The following is a 17,460-nucleotide window of genomic DNA, read 5'->3' on the forward strand; positions in this document are numbered from 1 at the left end:
AATGTTTATAGTATCATTTGTGATATTTCACACTGCATCACATCCCATACCCCAGGATGAGAGCAATAGCATCCTGTGACTACAGAATGTAGATGATTATTGTAGAAAGATAATATAGTGTTGTAGTAAAGGAACGATCATAATGTGATGGAAAAACTGATAGTAATTTAGTATATACTTACACATTGTACAAATTATTGGATGCTTTATCACATGCACAGTGTTGGTGTTTTTTTATATATATTTATGCATTTATTTGGCAACATATACATTTATCATGTAGAAACGGAGATCATTGAAATGCAAATAAAGAAACTTACTGTTTTTAGTGGTTAGAAATCAAAATTTTGGTCCTAGCCTACCATATTTATTAATAATGGAGAAAATTCACTGACTTATTGTGAATCTTAAATTTTAATTCTCATGGAACCTGTATTTAAAACAGATATGGCAGACTGTTTTGAAACTTAAAGCTATTATAAAGAAACCAAGCAACAGAAAGAATCTGGAGAATGGACTTTGTGATATTCAATTCAAGGGCACTTGTTTTCTTTCCAGTAGAGGGAAAAATGTTATTCAGCAATACCAGATTTGTACATTGTAGTGTTGTAGAATGAATCCAAAACTAAAAGTCATGAGGTACAAGTTCTTGTCTTATATTTATGGCTTATTATTAGCTATATGATCTTGGGCAAATCAACTAATCTTTCTAGGTTTTCAGTTTCTTTAAAGGAGCACATTGAACCCAGAGTATTTGATACTTTTAAGCAGTACTCTGCTTTAAAATCACACGTTTCTTTGTTTTCCATCTCTGGGGTTGGATTTTTTTTTTTTTTTTTTGAAAGCAGATTCATTTTACATTGTAAGCAGACAATCATGATCTTAAAGATTTATATACTTGGAAGTTGAACATGCCAGTTTTCAAACTTTCATTATTTGGGAATGAGTTTTGTACTTCTTTGGAGCTTAGGTTTTAGATAGTAGGCCAGAAGCCTTTTTCATTAAAGTCTCCAGTGCAGTGCTAAACAATCAAACTTTGCAGTATCCTATATTTGTGCTGTCCAGTATGGTAGCCAGTAGACACACATGGCTGTTGAACACTTGAACTGTTGCTGGTGAAACTGAGCAACTGAATTTTTCATGTTAGTGATTGTAATTAAGCTAAATTTGCATTGTGACTAATGGCTCTGTACTGAACAGCATAGCTCGTGTGTGTGTGTGTGTGTGTGTGTGTGTGTGTATTGCATACAAATGTATGCTGAATAGAGAGTGAGGTGGCAGGAAGTAAAAGGGAGTGAGAGACTGTTATTCTGGATGATGGGATGCTGCCCATACTTCATTGTTCATGAAGTTGAATGTAACACATTCCAGGAACTGTTTTCTACCTTTCCTGTTTGTTTTGTTTTGTTTTGTTTTTGCATTTTTTTATGCATTTTGATAACCACTTTGTTTTTTTAAGAGGTATAAATGACATATAAAATAACCATTTTAGGGCGCGTGGGTGGATCAGTCGTTAAGCATCTGCCTGTGGCTCAGGTCGTGATCCCAGGGTCCTGGGATCAAGTCCCACGTTGGACTCCTGGCTTGACGGGAAGCCTGCTTCTCCCTCTCCCCCTGCTTGTGTTCCTGCTCTTGCTATCTCTCTGTCAAATAAATAAATAAAACCTTTAAAAAAAAAAAGTAAAATAACCATTTTATATACTAGACAGTATATTGTTAAAATAATTGTATTCTGGGACGCTTGGATGGCTCAATCTGTTAAGCGTATGCCTTCGCCTAGGTCATGATCCTGGAGTCCCAGGATCAAGCCCTGGATGCGCTCCTTGCTCAGCAGGGAGTCTGCTTCTCCCTCTGCCCCTCCCCCTGCTCCTTCTCTCTCGTTCACTCTCTCTCTCAAATAAATAAAATGTTAAAAAGAATTGCTTTTTTAATTAACTTACAGTCTCAAAACTAGTTATTTCCAGTGTATTAAACATGATGCAATAGTTAAATTTTATTATCTTATCCATCCTTAAAATCTTTTGTCATGTGAATCTATGAATAGAGTTAATGAAGCATCTGGAATGTATTGGAAATTATTCTTTATTTGGAGTAAAATTATATGGTTGAGAATCATGAGTTTTCTCCTTGCTGTGTGACCATGTATGTTACCTGCTTTTAGCCTCAGCTTCATCATCTATGAAATAAGGATAATAGTAATACTTATCTTGTATGGTTTTTATGAGGATGAGATTAGATGGTGAATTATGTGTAGCCTCAATATTGTTTATATAATAAGAATAATAATGAATATGAAAATGGTTTGGGTTGTGTATTTAACTGTGAATTCAGAATCTACATAATGGGTATTTAATGTTTATGATTAAGTAATAATATATTCTGGCATTGAAACTAATTATATTTTTAAAATTTAATTTTGTATTTGTAAATAATGACAACTATTTTGGTTTTGGATTGATTTTGTTTCTGTCCTCTAAAAAGGACAGTGATTATGTAGTAGCATAAAGGAATGGAGATAATTAAGATGATTTTTTTGTTCTCTGCATTAAAGTATAATAGAAATATTTTTATAAAAGAGAATTACTTTAGTAGCACCTTGGTGGCTCAGTCAGTTAAGCATCTACCTTTGGCTCAGGTCATGATCCGAGGGTCCTAGGATCCAGCCCCGGGTAGAGCGCCCTGTTCAGCTGGGAGTCTGCTTCTCCCTCTCCCTCTGCCTATCTCCCCCCTACTTGTATTCTCTCGCTTGCTCTCTCAAACAATTAAAGAAATAAAATCTTTAAAACAAAAAGAGTATCACTTCAGGAGAAGATTTTGGAAAATGACATGTTGGTATGAGTATTCTGCTTATCTTATTTGTAATTAGATATATGTTAGAATTTGATAAACAATAAATAGTACATTGATAAACCAGTGCCATTACCCGTTTAAATTACTGGCTTCAAAGTGTCTCCTAATTATTTTATACTGTAGTCAATGAATGCAACTTTTTTTTTTAGCATTCACTTATATATTTATATATCATATGTAAAGTATGTAATAGCATTGCAGCATTTATCTTATTAAATGTAGTTATTTTGATGTTGATACCTTCATTAATTTTATTGACTTTTACTATTTTTATCATCTCCTGATATAAATACTTTTATCTGTATAAAGGTACAATTCTAAGACTCATTAACTTGTTTCCCATGGAAATGTTCTCTTGTAGGGTATTAATACAAGCCATTAAGCTAGAATATCTTCTGGCAAAAACTCCTAGCAGATGGCAACTTTTCTCTCTATTAATTTTGGATTGGACATGTGCTTTGGCTTGTTTGGTCATGTTATGTTGTACCATTGAACAAGGATCATTCAAGCAAATGCAATGATAATATAGCCCTGGACATGTACAATATACAAACTTATATCCCAGCCTATGGAAACTATATAAAGTATTACATATTTTCTTATTGTAAATAGAAAGATTAAGTAATCTATTAAGGTATAAGTGTCATAGTAACTTATTTGAAATGTGTTTTAAGGTAATGCCCATTCTTTGGCAAGTATTTAATTCGGAGTCTAAGTGTTTCATACTGACATTTGAGCATTCATAGGTGTTGGACTACAGTGTTCAGTTGTCATTTAGATACCTAGTAATGTTAGAAACAGTTTTAGTCATCACTTTTAAAGCATGCAACTTTTAATTTTTGAGCCTGGATGTAAGGTAGATGGACAAATCTCCCTAAAAGCAGCTTAGATGCATAAGATAATAGATATAAAAAAAGGAATATACCTTTTAATCTTTTCTTTCAACTTGAAAAAATAACTATTATAATGATAGGTCTGGACAAGTCAAAATACATTTGAAATATTTTCTCTTGCTGATGTATTTTTCTCATACTAACTTTTGATTTTTTGTGTCTTCTTCTGTATATGCTTGACATCTTTACTAAATCTGGTATTTTCCAGGAGTTCCCTCGCACTCAGCTCTTTGAACACTGTACAGTATACTCATTCCATACTTTAAGAATAATCAATTTAAAGGTGCACCTCCTCACTTAACCTATTACGTAGTTGCCTTAGACTTGAGCAGCATTTCCCAAAAATACTATCAGGAATAATTTATGGATCACCTGGCAGCTAGCATTTTGTTGATTCCCTTCTAGCTTGTAGTTACCAGAAAATAAGTCCCCTTTTATAATAGGGAACCTCAATATCGGATGAAAAACTAAACCTTTTTGACAGTGTCAATGTAATTAATGAATCACCTTCACTTGAAAACAAGCCCTTATATTTACTTTGTCATGTAGTGCACATTAGCATTGGTGTGACAGTGCCTTCTAGTCGATTTTAATTCACTTGCATTCAGTTTTATACACAGTAAATGAATTAATCTTAATCATGTATTTTAATACTCTATATTTTTTGCAAGTCCATCCCAATAATAGTATGGGGACAGTATAAATCAGTATAATAATTTCTCTAAGTTATCACTGTTCTCTGTTTAATATCAGGGTACTTTTTTTGATTTATATTAGAAAAGTGTTTATAACCATATAGAATTGAGGCCAAGTGCACTTTGAGGACAGCTAAATATGAAAGATACATTTCATGATATTTTTAAAGGGCTCTATATGCAGATTTTTGGAACTTTAAGTTTCTCAGAGTTTAATATTCCTTCATATTATTTAGCAGATCATAGCAATACTTGACCATCCATCATATCTCCATTAGAATTATTCTGGGCATTAGAAACTTAATTTTGTTGTTTATGCTGTAAAGTCATAATCATCCATAAAATATATGTATGTATGCCTTTAGTTAATGGAAAAATAATGATCTGAATGTATTAAGTAAATATTTCCTTAATTAAAAGAATTTTTAACAAACTTTGATTTTTAATTGCAGGTGGCCTGCATGCAGTTTATAAATGCTCTTGTCACTTCACCTTACGAGCTTGATTTTAGAATACATTTAAGGAATGAATTCCTACGTTCGGGACTAAAAACAATGTTACCAGTAAGTTGAGTGTACACATTAAGTCTGCTGATGAACTTTAACATTTTTCTCTTTAGACAAAGTACTTGCAACAGAGTAGATAAATGTGCCTTGCTATATTTTCTTTTGTAAAGCATTAGACATTTTGCAAGCTTTTCTGTATTGCAGTAATAGCAGTCTTTATATACAACTGCTGATTCAGAATTCAGCTACTGTGTCCAGAAGTGATGTGGGTGTTTTTTGTTTTTGTTTTTTGTTTTGTTTTCTTAAAGTCAAAAAGGAATTTCTTTTCTTTGAATTTGAATACTGAGAACATAAAAGACTACTGCTTTTTCTTTTTCTGTGGCTTCAATTTTCATTTAAAAGTTTTTGCTTTCCTCTTTGATAACTTAGATTGATATCATTTATATTCAGCATAAGTATCTATAGAATTTTGGTCAGTATATTCTAGATACTTAGGAATGGTATTCTTGCTACAGTGCTATAGAAACTTTTCTAAAAAACAGTTTTATTTCTTGAATGTGCATATATGTTCTAATTATGATACTGTTAAAACATTTTTGAAATAACTTTATAGGCTTGATCTGAGATAAATGAGGATACTTATTCTATAAACACAAATATAGCTAATGTGACTATATTTTATTTAGTATGTTAACTGAAGAGGGATTTTGTATAAAACTATGGCATTGTTAAGAGACATGTAAAGTCTAACTAGTCTCTTCATTTAAGCTACCCAGAGCACACCTGAATAAAAAGAAGCAAAAGGCAGTAAAAAACAAAACAAAACAAAAGAAATGTCAAGTAAGCATGTATATAATACTTAGAGTAGTAGAAATACCAAAATCAGGGAAATTTCCTGGTAGGAATGAGAGTGTAGCATGCATCTGTAACTTGTGTTCTGATAGTCTTAACTGAAAGTAGTTGAAACTTACCATCATAAAATGAACCCTACAGTGAGTCTACTGAAACCCACTTTGATAAGATGTTTGATTTAGTCTATCTGGTTTTAGAAAGTTCTGTGTCAATTATACTTTGAATGGTACTTTAATCCATGACTTTAAAAAAACAGGGAATTAAGGGGCGCCTGGGTGGCTCAGTCGTTAAGCGTCTGCCTTCGGCCCAGGGTCCTGGGATCGAGCCCCGCGTCGGGCTCCCTGCTCTGCAGGAAGCCTGCTTCTCCCTCTCACACTCCCCTTGCTTGTGTTCCCTCTCTCGCTGCCTCTCTCTCTGTCAAATAAATAAATAAAATCTTTAAAAAAAAAAAACAACAACAGGGAATTGGTTGCAGTGAATCAAAGCAACGTTTTAAGTGACCCATATGGAGGTTTAATATGCAGTTAACTAGGCACATTCACTAGTTATACATTTATTCTTGTTTTGTCAGAAATCTTTCCTCATGAAATGTCTGTGGCTGTAGGTAGTTACAGATAATGTTATAATCTTGATTCTAGTGTGGCTTTTGAGTTACCTACTCATTGATTTCCATGCTTGTCCTCACTGGGGTGGTCCTCAGTTTCTGGGAGAGTATTAATGTCTTTGGACACTTGTGGCTACAGGGGCTCCTTAGCATCCTCTACTCATTTACTAAGATGCCACATATTGTGCCTTAGTTGTTGCTATTACTCTTTCATCTTTTATTTCCCTGTATCTATTTATAATTGAATATTCACTTTCTGCCTTATACTACTGAATGTTTGATCAAAAAAACTGTTACTCTCATTTTAATTTATTTAAGTTGTCATCTTTTCAGAAAGAGAATGAATGGTAGCTCTCTTACCTTTTGCTTTTCTCTGGTATATTCATCTTTGCTGGGTTCAGTGGTCTCATGGTATATTTGGTTACACTGACAGTGAAGATTTTGCATCCGTCATTCTATGCTACACTTTCCCACTGGCCCTGTAGCTGTATATTAAGCCTCTTGTGGCACCATGTACTTCTTAATAAATGCATTCTTCATATATTTATCAGCTAGATTTTTCTTTAACTGTCACATCTCTTCAATCTGACCTGATTCCCAGAACTCAGTGATTCCTCAGCAAGAGAAAAGTAGGAAGTGTCATGTGTCTGCCTCCTAAAATTTTGGAATAGAACCTACAAGAATTCTCAGGGTTTTTGTTTTTTTTTTTCTCCCTAAGACAATGGAGCAAAATATGGTTACATACAGCCCTGGTTCTCAACTAAAGAGGTTGGACATGTCCCTCTAAAGAGAATATATCAAAATCTTATTGAGGGTAAGGCAGAGATGTTTGGTTTGAAAAGAAAAAAATCTTCTGCAGGTACTTCTTATAAATAAGATGAGAATCAGAATTCAGGCAGAAAGACCCAGATTTAGAGATCCTTTCTTTAATACCATAGATTTCATGACTGATGTTGTTCTTGTAATTTTATTATCACAATTTGGAACAAAGGTCAGAATGGTCATGCATTAATGTATATTAGATGTACCTGACATGTCAATTATTATCTAATGAACTCATTGTTAAATATTTAAGCTTAAACCACTAGAATTTAGGGAGTATTAAACATCTGTATGCGTGCATTGAAGCTTAATAATATATTCATAGATGAGTTTTTAACAGGAGGAGATGCTTAATTTTCTAGACTCTATCGTATTCAAAGCAGCAGATTAGGTGTGGCTAAGGCTAATACAAATTGTTTGTACATGAAAAAAAATAATTAGACCTATCTGGTTGTATGGAAGTGTTGAATCACTATATTCTACACCTGAAACTGTTATTACATTGTATGTTAACCAACTGGAATTTGAATAAAAACTTAATGATTCGGGAAGAATCATTCTTAGTATTTCAATAACTCCTGAGACCATTGTAATAATATAGTACAGTAGAACTTTCTTCATCAGTAATCAGAATCCTCAAGACAAGGACAGTTATTTTAATTATATTCTGTAAAAATTTATTTTCAAAATTCACCTATCTCAATTGATATATTATGGTGTTTAAAGGGAGTTTACACTTCATTTATATGGAATAAATTTGCTTTAGTAATTTGGGATTAGTGAGTTGTTATATACTATACAGTGATTTTTAAATTAGTATTTGCTCTATAGGTAACTCATATTGATTTCTTGTGAAGTTTTCTCCATCTGCCTTTTATTTAGTTAAATAGATTTAGAAAATATTAGGTAATTTAGGTATGTGAAGGAACAAGATAGTAAGAAATCATGTCTGTAGGCAGCAGGCATCTTTATTTTAAAATACCAACAAACTCTTTCTTATTCTGTTGAAGACTCAATTTTGATTGCTTGACTGGTAATCAGTCATGTATTAGTAATAGAATTTCCTTTGAAGTACACCAAATTATAGAGATTTAATTATATGTTTTAGAGACTGCCAACAATGTTCCATATCCATAGAGCAATTATGTTTAAAAAATAACTGAAACATATTTATAATATTTCACATTATTAATAGTTAATAATACTGTAATTCAGTAATATGATATTCTACATTTTAAAGTATAAAACTTTAGTGATGCATTTCCATTTCCTTTTATAGGATATCATATTTGTGCTATAGAAAAACTTTTTAATTAATTAAATGTTTATTTCATTAAGAATGTATAGATATATTTTTCAGGGTTTGATATTTGAATGAAAGGAAGTTTTATATATGTGTATATGTATATATGCATATCTGTTTATTTAATGGAGACTATTAATAAATAATATAGGATTGCACTTATATATCTATGTTTTTATATTGTGCTATATATGTTCACATACTGTGTATATTTTATAACTAATTTGTTGTTCTAATTAAAAACAGTTAAACATTTAACCAGTTATTTTTACAGAAAATAGTTAAGCAGATTGAATCCATGTTTTATAATGTTTTGATGCTAATTAAATGGCAGTATTTAAATTAGATTTTTCTGTTTTTCTAACATACTTAAAAGTATTCAAGTTTTGTAGTGAGCATCTAAGAAAGAACATATTGTGACAGAAGAATAAGGAAAAGTCTGTATTGTAAAATGTGTTAACAATTGTTTCTGCAATGACCAGCATGTTAGGTGTGTCTGGATTTTGCTCTTGTCTGACTGGAGTTCTTAAATCACCTGAAAATATGACCCACCAATTAGAGATAATTTTGCATTCCAATAGATTTAAAAGTGGAAAACTAGACCTAAAGCAAGTTACTAAAGAGGGAACTAAGGGCGCCTGAGTGGCTCAGATGGTTAAGCGTCTGCCTTCGGCTCAGGTCATGGTCCCAGGGTCCCGGGATCGAGCCCCGCATCAGGCTCCCTGCTCCACAGGAAGCCTGCTTCTCTCTCTCCCCCTCCCCCTGCTTGTGTTCCCTCTCTCGCTGTGTCTCTCTCTATCAAATAAATAAATAAATAAATCTTAAAAAAAAAAAAGAGGGAACTAAGTGTAAATACATTTATTTGTCATATATTTTGTATGAAATTATATAGAAACATACTAAGTATTTTTATATGTTCTATATGTAAATTTTCAGTAAATTATTATATGAATGTTAGAAAAAATCTAGCAATTGCATAGATTTGCATTTGGCTTTAGTAATAGCCATTACATCTCCATTTATAATTGCTCTATTGAATAAAAATAGAAACAAGAAATGAATCCTGTTTTGTTTTATTGACCTAATTTGAAGTACACCATGCTTGCATTTCCTTTTAGAATTCAAGCTCAGCTCTGAAATCCTAGTCCCACTTTCATTATCACCCTTGAGCATCCACAGTTGGGATTATCGATTTGGGTTTTGAAAGCTGCAACTTAATGGACACATATTAAAAGATATTCCAGGTGATATATATTAAGCCCAACAATCTCTAGTGTGGCATGCTTCCAAAGATTTTGTTCATACTATTATTTTTAAAAATTATCAGAGGTTTGTAATGCATGTGTTTATAATGTATTACAAAAACAAATCTTTGATGCCCAAGTTGGTATTTTGTGATTCGGCTAAGCAAAAATGAAAAGTGGGGGAGGAGGCTTGTCATGCAGCTTGATAAAAAATCCTGACGCCTTTTTGCTTCAAAATCACAAAATATCATTTAAAATAAAATCCTTTATACAACTTTCTATGCCATACTTGGGACTGTTGTGCTTGAATATATCCTTGCATTTATTCTTCATTAATACAATTGATCTATATTTGCATTTTTTCGCCAGAGGCATATGTAAATGTTTAACTGCATGAGTTCTTTTGTGATCTTTGATTAGTGTATTTAGTCAAAAACAACAGCATTCAATTTGGGTTGTTAGCAGTTAGTTCTCCCCTCCCTTTGTAAAAGTGATTGTTAATTTTTAATGTAAATAATCAAAACCTGGGGCATGAAAAAAAAATGCAATGAATGCAGTGAGGTTCTTTTATTTTAAAATAGGAGAATACATAGTACATTTACTTTCTCAGAAAACCCTAAGTGCCTGGGTCAATATAAAATTGCTTTTGTGTATATAAATGAATAATAGTATCTGTGCTTTATTACCAAAATATGGTGTTGTCAAACTCTTACTCATTTGTTACATTTTATGTTTATATATTAGGATCTAAAAGAAAAAGAGAATGATGAACTTGATATTCAGTTGAAAGTATTTGATGAGAACAAAGAAGATGACCTAAATGAATTATCACACCGTCTCAATGACATTCGAGCAGAAATGGAATATCCTTTTGACAAACCATAAAAATAATTTTGCATGTATTGTGAAAAAAAGGATTTGTGGTTGATTTTGTGGACCATTATTAGAATTCTTGTTTACCAGCCCAATTTATATTCATTTATTTATATTAATACCTCACTATGATGCTGTCCTTGAGATTCATGTTGAGGAATTGTCAGATTGTCCTGATGATTTACACAAACTGTACTGAAATCTGCACAGTGGCTTGCTGTATTATAGATATATTCAGCTCAATAGTCTTGAATAGACAAGAACCTAAGGCATATACCTCACATAAAAGAATTTGAGGGGAAAAGTTCACTGAGTTCATAAGTAACTGTAGGTAATGCACTTCTTCAGTTTATTAAAATGTACTCAAATGGTTTAGAGATACAATTCAATTCATATAAATGCCTTACTCTCAATCCAACTATTTTGGTTTCTTAGTGAAAAAAAAATGTTTAGATGTGATAGTATCTGACTATAACAAGGCTGTCTGGTAGAAGCATTTGAGTCAAATACAACTAGTGTATAATCTTCCTCTGGCAACGATATTATATGAAATGATTTTAGATTTAAAAGATGGTTGTCACAGCATTGCTGGCCATTTGTTTCACACTCAGTAAATTTCTTACTTATGGGTTTTGGGGAGATTGGGAAATACTTCAGAAATAAAATGACCTTTGAGATGGAATTTTTCTCTGTTACATCTTTTTCCCTCTTCCTCCCTGCACTGCCCCCCCCCAAAAAAGCTGGAATATTCCTCTCCTTGAAACTTCTCTAGTACTTTCTATCTGTCTTATTTATGTGCACTTCTGTGCCCCTATGAGATTGAGGGCAGAAGTTTTATGTTTCATCTTTTGCCTCCAATGCTACTATTGAAGTATCTTATACGTAAGTATTGGATAAATGTGTGTGCAATGGCTAACTATGTTATTATTATAAGGGATCAATGCTAGTAATTTCTTATCCATCATTAGTGACTCTAGTCTACAGTCATTTCCATAATATTAAATGCTTTTTATATTAATATATATCTTGCTTCCTTGCTTTGTATAGATTTCTCTTATAATCAAACTTTACCATAACGCTATTTTGGGTTTCATTTTGTAACCACTTAAAAGACCTTATGAGACTTTAACACAACACTGTTACATGGGGTCTAAGAAATAATCCATCATATACTTAATTCTACTTCAGAGAAAATGTTGACATTTCAGATTATTTTTAGAATGTTGGATTACATTTCCTCTTCTACTTTTCTTTTACTTTGATTTTCCAGGTCCTCAGTTTTATTACAAAAGTGAATCCAGCTTTGAAATTTGTTGTCTAGTTTATTAAAAGCATCTAAACTTTTTCCACTCTTTATATATCCTAAGAAAAATGTTTCAAGTTCTATTGTCTTTACTTTCCATTTTTACTAAATAATGGAATACAAATGAATGCAGACAATAGCAATTTCACATTATTAAATATTTTATCAGTATAAAATAAAACTGGTTTGTGATATTTTAGCAGTCCATAGAATGTTCCATTACCTTCTATATTATGTGGTGGTGAAAATAGAGGAGTAGTGGCTTACATGAATAATGTAGGTCCTCTATCACAGCCACGGGAAGATCAAGAGTAAACTGTTTTCTCTAATGGCACTGCTGTTCCAGTCATACTACTGTCATCTGTAATTTATAATGAATAACTGATTGCTTAAGGTTTTGATGATTAAATGGTCTTGGAAATATTCTTTAAGTCTGTTTCTCTCATTAAAAGATGAAAGGGATTCCATAGGTTAAATTTATTTATGTAAATTTTAAAATACTGGAGTTGAAGGTTTAGAAACAATAAGGGAAACAAAATGGTACGTCAGTGTTTTAAAAAATGAAGCTGCTTTTATTATGAATGGAACTTTCATTAAGGGCTTTAATTTTTTTCCTTTACTTACTTTCACTGATATGAATGAAGTGTATCATCTTCTATATAATATGTTGAAGGACACTGCTGCTGAAAATTACTTATTATCCATTCTACAACATTTTTTGCTCATCAGAAATGATTATTATGTCAGGTAAGAGGCGGTTCTGAGAGTACTAGTATTTGTGTAATTTGAATTCGAAATTTAAGGAAAACTAATAAGGTAGTTCATGCTAGGTACTATATGCATATATATGTACATACATAGTGTATAAGAGTTTGATGACTTAGCATAACGTATTTTAGAAGGTGTGAATTTATTTTTAATTGGGCCAAAAGGATCTATTTATAAAACTGGATACCCCAGTGACAGGACATTTAGTAGCAAAGAACCCAACATATTTTACTGGCCTTGTGATGAATTTTCTTTGTTAGATAATGATAGCACAGAATAAGCACTGAAGTGTCTGTGGTGGAACTTTTAAGTTCATGTACATTTTATTTTTTTAAGTTCACGTCCATTTTAACAAGTTAGGTTTTACTTTTCTCCTTTCTAGTATTTATTTAATACTAGATGTGATCTTAGTTAAGAAAATAATACTAATATTTCAGCTTTATATCCAGTAATATAATTCTTTAAGATAAATGATTATGATGATAATAAAGTTAGAAGTTTCAGAGTCTAGTAACTGCAAATATATCTGAAAACCAGAAAGTTAGAGAAAGGTTTCTGAGTGACTGAAATTATCTATAAGCTGTGGTCATGATCTTATATTTAACTATTCAAGAGACTCTTAGTTGTTCTTCATACTCTAATATGCATGAAATTCTGGCAACCTAGGTTCTCTGATTTCTCAAAATTTGCTTGATTAAATGGTAAAGGCAGGCAACCATGGTCAGGTATAGTTGCAACAAAGATGACAGTTCTAAAATTATATAGAAAACTATTATAGTTCAGACTTTTACAATAATTCATGGACATCATGATGTTACAGAGACATAGAAAAGTGGTTAAAAGGCAACCCTCTCTGGTCCCCTCCTTCTTTGGGAGCTTTGTACTGTCTTTTTGCTATGGCTCAATAAACTTTGCTTTGCTACCCACCAAAAAAAAAAAAAAAAAGAAAAAGAAAGGAAAAAAGAAGAAAAAGAAAAAAAAATGCTGTTTTCTTAAAGCAGAAAATTTGGTAATTAAAATGTTGTTTTCTAATGTTCTGGCAATTAAGTGGGTACTGTGCCTATGGGTACACAGTTACCTAGGGAAATAATTTTCATGAAACCATCCATTTCTCAGTAACTTTCAATATATAAGTAGTTACTCTAATTATGACATCTTTTTCATCCTGAGAACATAGATGTGAAGTAGAAGTGTGACCGGCACTTTTATTATACTTAGAGATAATTAACATGGCCTTAAAGAGAACACTTGTGTTTTCCTTATTTACCCAAAAGTCATTTACTAGACTGATTATAATCCAGTATTATTTATCCTAGAACTGTTGATGACTTGAAAAAGCCTAAAATGGGTTAATGTATATTACTATTTATTCTTACTCTTGAGGCCAGCCCCATGACAAAAGACATATAAGAGCAATTAGACTCTGTTTGGCTTTGTTTGCAAACTTTTAGTAGGTTGGCTAGTTAAGGATGTTTATGTCATAATTTCTCTATGCAGTATTTCTTTCTGATGTTTCTCTGTTGAATTTACTGGCCACTGATAAATACTAAATTTTCCCTGAATTTTAATGCAAAAAGTGACTTTAAAAAATTTTTGAACTATGCAAGTAGTTATTTTTTAAGGCCAGAATTATCTTGATAGATTACAAAATTAGGATATGTTTAAAAACGTTCGATACTTTGAATGAATTCAGGCTGTGGCCATGCATATTAAGTGTGTATGCTTCTATAAAGTGAATCTTAAAAACGTGCATAAATAGATCATTGGAATATTGTGGGTCAGTCTAGTTTTGTAAGCTATTATAGCTAATCTTGAGTTAAAGTGTTGTAGTAAATTTAAGACATCGCCACCTAATGCCAAGATACTCATCCCTTACCGAAACTGAAAACTTGTAGAGGCTTAGAACCATTTCTGTATCCATGGATATAGAACTAACAGGTCATTTGTTTTCATTAACTTTAGGAACAATAAGTTAGTAGATAAGGTTGGTAAGTATCTTTGTACACAGGCATGAATTCCTAAAAACTAGAGTATTAAGTCACTAAGTGTTCACAATTGATTACATTATGATAGGTTTTATACTATGATGTCCAGACCATCGTTAAGTTTAGGCATAATTCTCTTAAGGGAATGCAATGGCTAGAAAGAGTTCTTTTAACAGTGCTAGAAAAAGACTTAGTTCTTTTATCATGCTGAACCACTTTTTTAAAGAGTTTATGTATTTATTTACTTGAGAGAGAGAGAGAGGGAGAGACAGCATGAGTGAGGGGAAGGACAGAGGGAGAAGGGGAGACTCTTAAGCACACTCTGCACTGAGCATGCAGCCCCCACAAGGTGGGGGGGCATCGATTTTGTGATCCTGAGATCATGACCTGAGCCAAAATCAAGTGTCGGATGCTTAACCAACTGAGCCACCCAGGTGCCCCTGAACCACCTCTTAAGAAAATTGGCTTATATAGGTGGAAAAGATATTCAAGAATACTTTCTCTCTTTCAGGCCACAGTATTACAAAATAATTGAGGAGTGCGTTTCACAGATAGTGCTGCACTGCAGTGGTATGGACCCAGATTTCAAGTATAGGCAAAGATTAGACATTGATTTCACGCATCTGATAGGTATGTAATATTATCCTCAATGTCCTTTGATTGTGTTTCACTCTCTTCTGTATAATACTCACTTTCTGAAGGTAGTGTTCTCACTGAACTTCCTTTATTAAAATCTGGTAAGTCATTGTGTCTGTGAGTACTCAATCACTATAATTGTTAATTATGTTGATCATGAGAGTTCTGCTTATGTGGTTGAAAATATTAAGCTATTTGATAAGTTTTAATGCTCTAAACTGAATTCACAGTTTAAAATCAGTGGCGCGCACACACATAGGAAAAACATGTTATTATAGATGAATGCTTTGCTCTTTAGAAACATGACTCTGAAATCCTTTGATTCAGTTTATATTGGTACCTCGGTGGTTTTATAGAAATCACATGTGCAATAGATATTAGTGTTCAAGTTTGAGAAAGGAAATACAGGCTTACTTCAGTAACTTAAGACCTTTTAATTCTATCAAAGTAGATCAATTTATAATTTTTGTAGACCTTAAAGCTAGGAAAGAATTTGAGGTGATGATGTTCATCTACTTGGATCACTAAGGAAATGAACTTATATCATCCTAGACTACTAGTTAGCTGTACTTTCTGGAACAGTCTCTGAAGGATAATGTGAAACCTCTCGTGAAATATGCTATGTTATATGACATTACAGTTAAACAGTTTTTATACCTAATTAAAATCACTATTGCTAAAATTTGGGCATGAACTCATTTGTTTGTCTTTAAAGGAAGAAAACAACAGCTGTGGAATGCCAGTTATATATTATTGTTCACTCCATAGCACAAGGCAGACTCACAGTAATATTCAAAGATGAATTCCTTATTATTATTATGTATTATTTTCTGATTTTAAAACCAATGCTCGTTTATTCCAAGCAATCTAGAGGCTTATGTAAGTGACAGAATAAACCACCAATCTCACTTTTCAGCTCAGTACATTCCACCACCATTACTCACTTTTTGGCTAAGTACATTTTCTTATATATATATATATTTTTTTAATCTCTCTATATGCTGATTTTTAATGGAGTTTTATAGTATGAAAATTTTTTCATGTTACCCTTCAAAATGTGACTTTGATTGTCTGTATAATATTCCATTTTATGGAATATCATAACCATCTTGACCAGTCCTTTCTTATTGTACATCTAGATTGTTTTCAGGTTTTTGCGATTATAAATGAATCTGCTATGAACATTCTTTGCATAAATGTTTGCCTTTTTCTTGCCATTTCCTTAGGATTGATTCCTGTAATTGAGGATATGATCTTTGAAAGGCCATATGCTTTTCAGAAAGTGTACATCAATTTACCTTCCCTAAGAATTAATGTGAATGCTGGCTTCCATGCAAATTTGATAATAAGCTTGATAAACTCATTAGTTTATTTCATATTTTGTTGAGAATGTTACATAGAATTATAGGCTGGCAGTCATCTTTTGCCCAGAGATCTGATGCAATAATTTCTAATCATTTTTTGTCAATCTTAATAGATTCTTGTGTGAACAAGGCAAAAGTTGAAGAAAGTGAACAAAAAGCAGTGGAATTTTCAAAGAAGGTAAGGCTTATGTTAGCCATAATTGTTAAATTAATAATTTATTTACAATGTGTATTTTATCTTCTTTATGTGAGGCTTTATAAATGTTTCAGTTTTATAGTACTTCATGTTTCTGGATTAAAACAGAGCCACAGAATATTGATTTCATTCCTGATAAGATAAAGTTGCTACTGTTCCCTCCTCATGACCTTTAATTTATTATGGAAGAAAAACACTAGCTATATTCTACCAGAGTGATAAATGAAATAAAATTAGTTTATTGGAAGAATATAGTTTGAAGCAATCAACCAAAATCTATTCCCCTCATTGCTTTCTTGCAGTTCTCACTTACAATATGTAGCTCCTTTGGAGAACTGTTAGATTTTTAGCTAGTCTAACCTATTATTGCTGTTTAAAGACAGTGCTATTAAATAGCAACAGAATGACAGAGTGTTTTATCTCTGTCTCTCTCTGCTTAGATTTATCTTCTTTGAATTTTATAATTACCACTTTTAAATGGTTCTGCAACTTCATGTAGACTTGGTGGAATTTGAGGTTCCCCTTTCTTTGTATGTTAATGCCTTATGTAAATACAAATTTTATGG

At 32.3% G+C, this 17,460-nt stretch overlaps 1 protein-coding gene across 8 annotated transcripts in view; it reads left to right on the plus strand.

The window, feature by feature from the left end:
* DIAPH2 (diaphanous related formin 2) overlaps positions 1 to 17,460 on the plus strand; it is a 961,567-nt gene that overhangs the window by 271,435 nt on the left and 672,672 nt on the right. For all 8 annotated transcript variants that reach the window (XM_054508614.2, XM_045880234.3, XM_054508619.2 and 5 more), the window contains 5 exons: positions 4,891 to 5,001; positions 10,514 to 10,632; positions 12,576 to 12,692; positions 15,210 to 15,328; positions 16,812 to 16,876. In XM_054508614.2, coding sequence (XP_054364589.1) covers positions 4,891 to 5,001; positions 10,514 to 10,632; positions 12,576 to 12,692; positions 15,210 to 15,328; positions 16,812 to 16,876 — 531 coding nt within the window. The remainder of the gene's footprint in view (positions 1 to 4,890; positions 5,002 to 10,513; positions 10,633 to 12,575; positions 12,693 to 15,209; positions 15,329 to 16,811; positions 16,877 to 17,460) is intronic.

The sequence above is a fragment of the Mirounga angustirostris genome, unplaced genomic scaffold (genome assembly GCF_029215605.1).
Source record: "Mirounga angustirostris isolate CCGP_5_RB_7025 unplaced genomic scaffold, mMirAng1.0.hap1 SCAF_11, whole genome shotgun sequence".
Lineage (NCBI taxonomy): Eukaryota > Metazoa > Chordata > Mammalia > Carnivora > Phocidae > Mirounga > Mirounga angustirostris.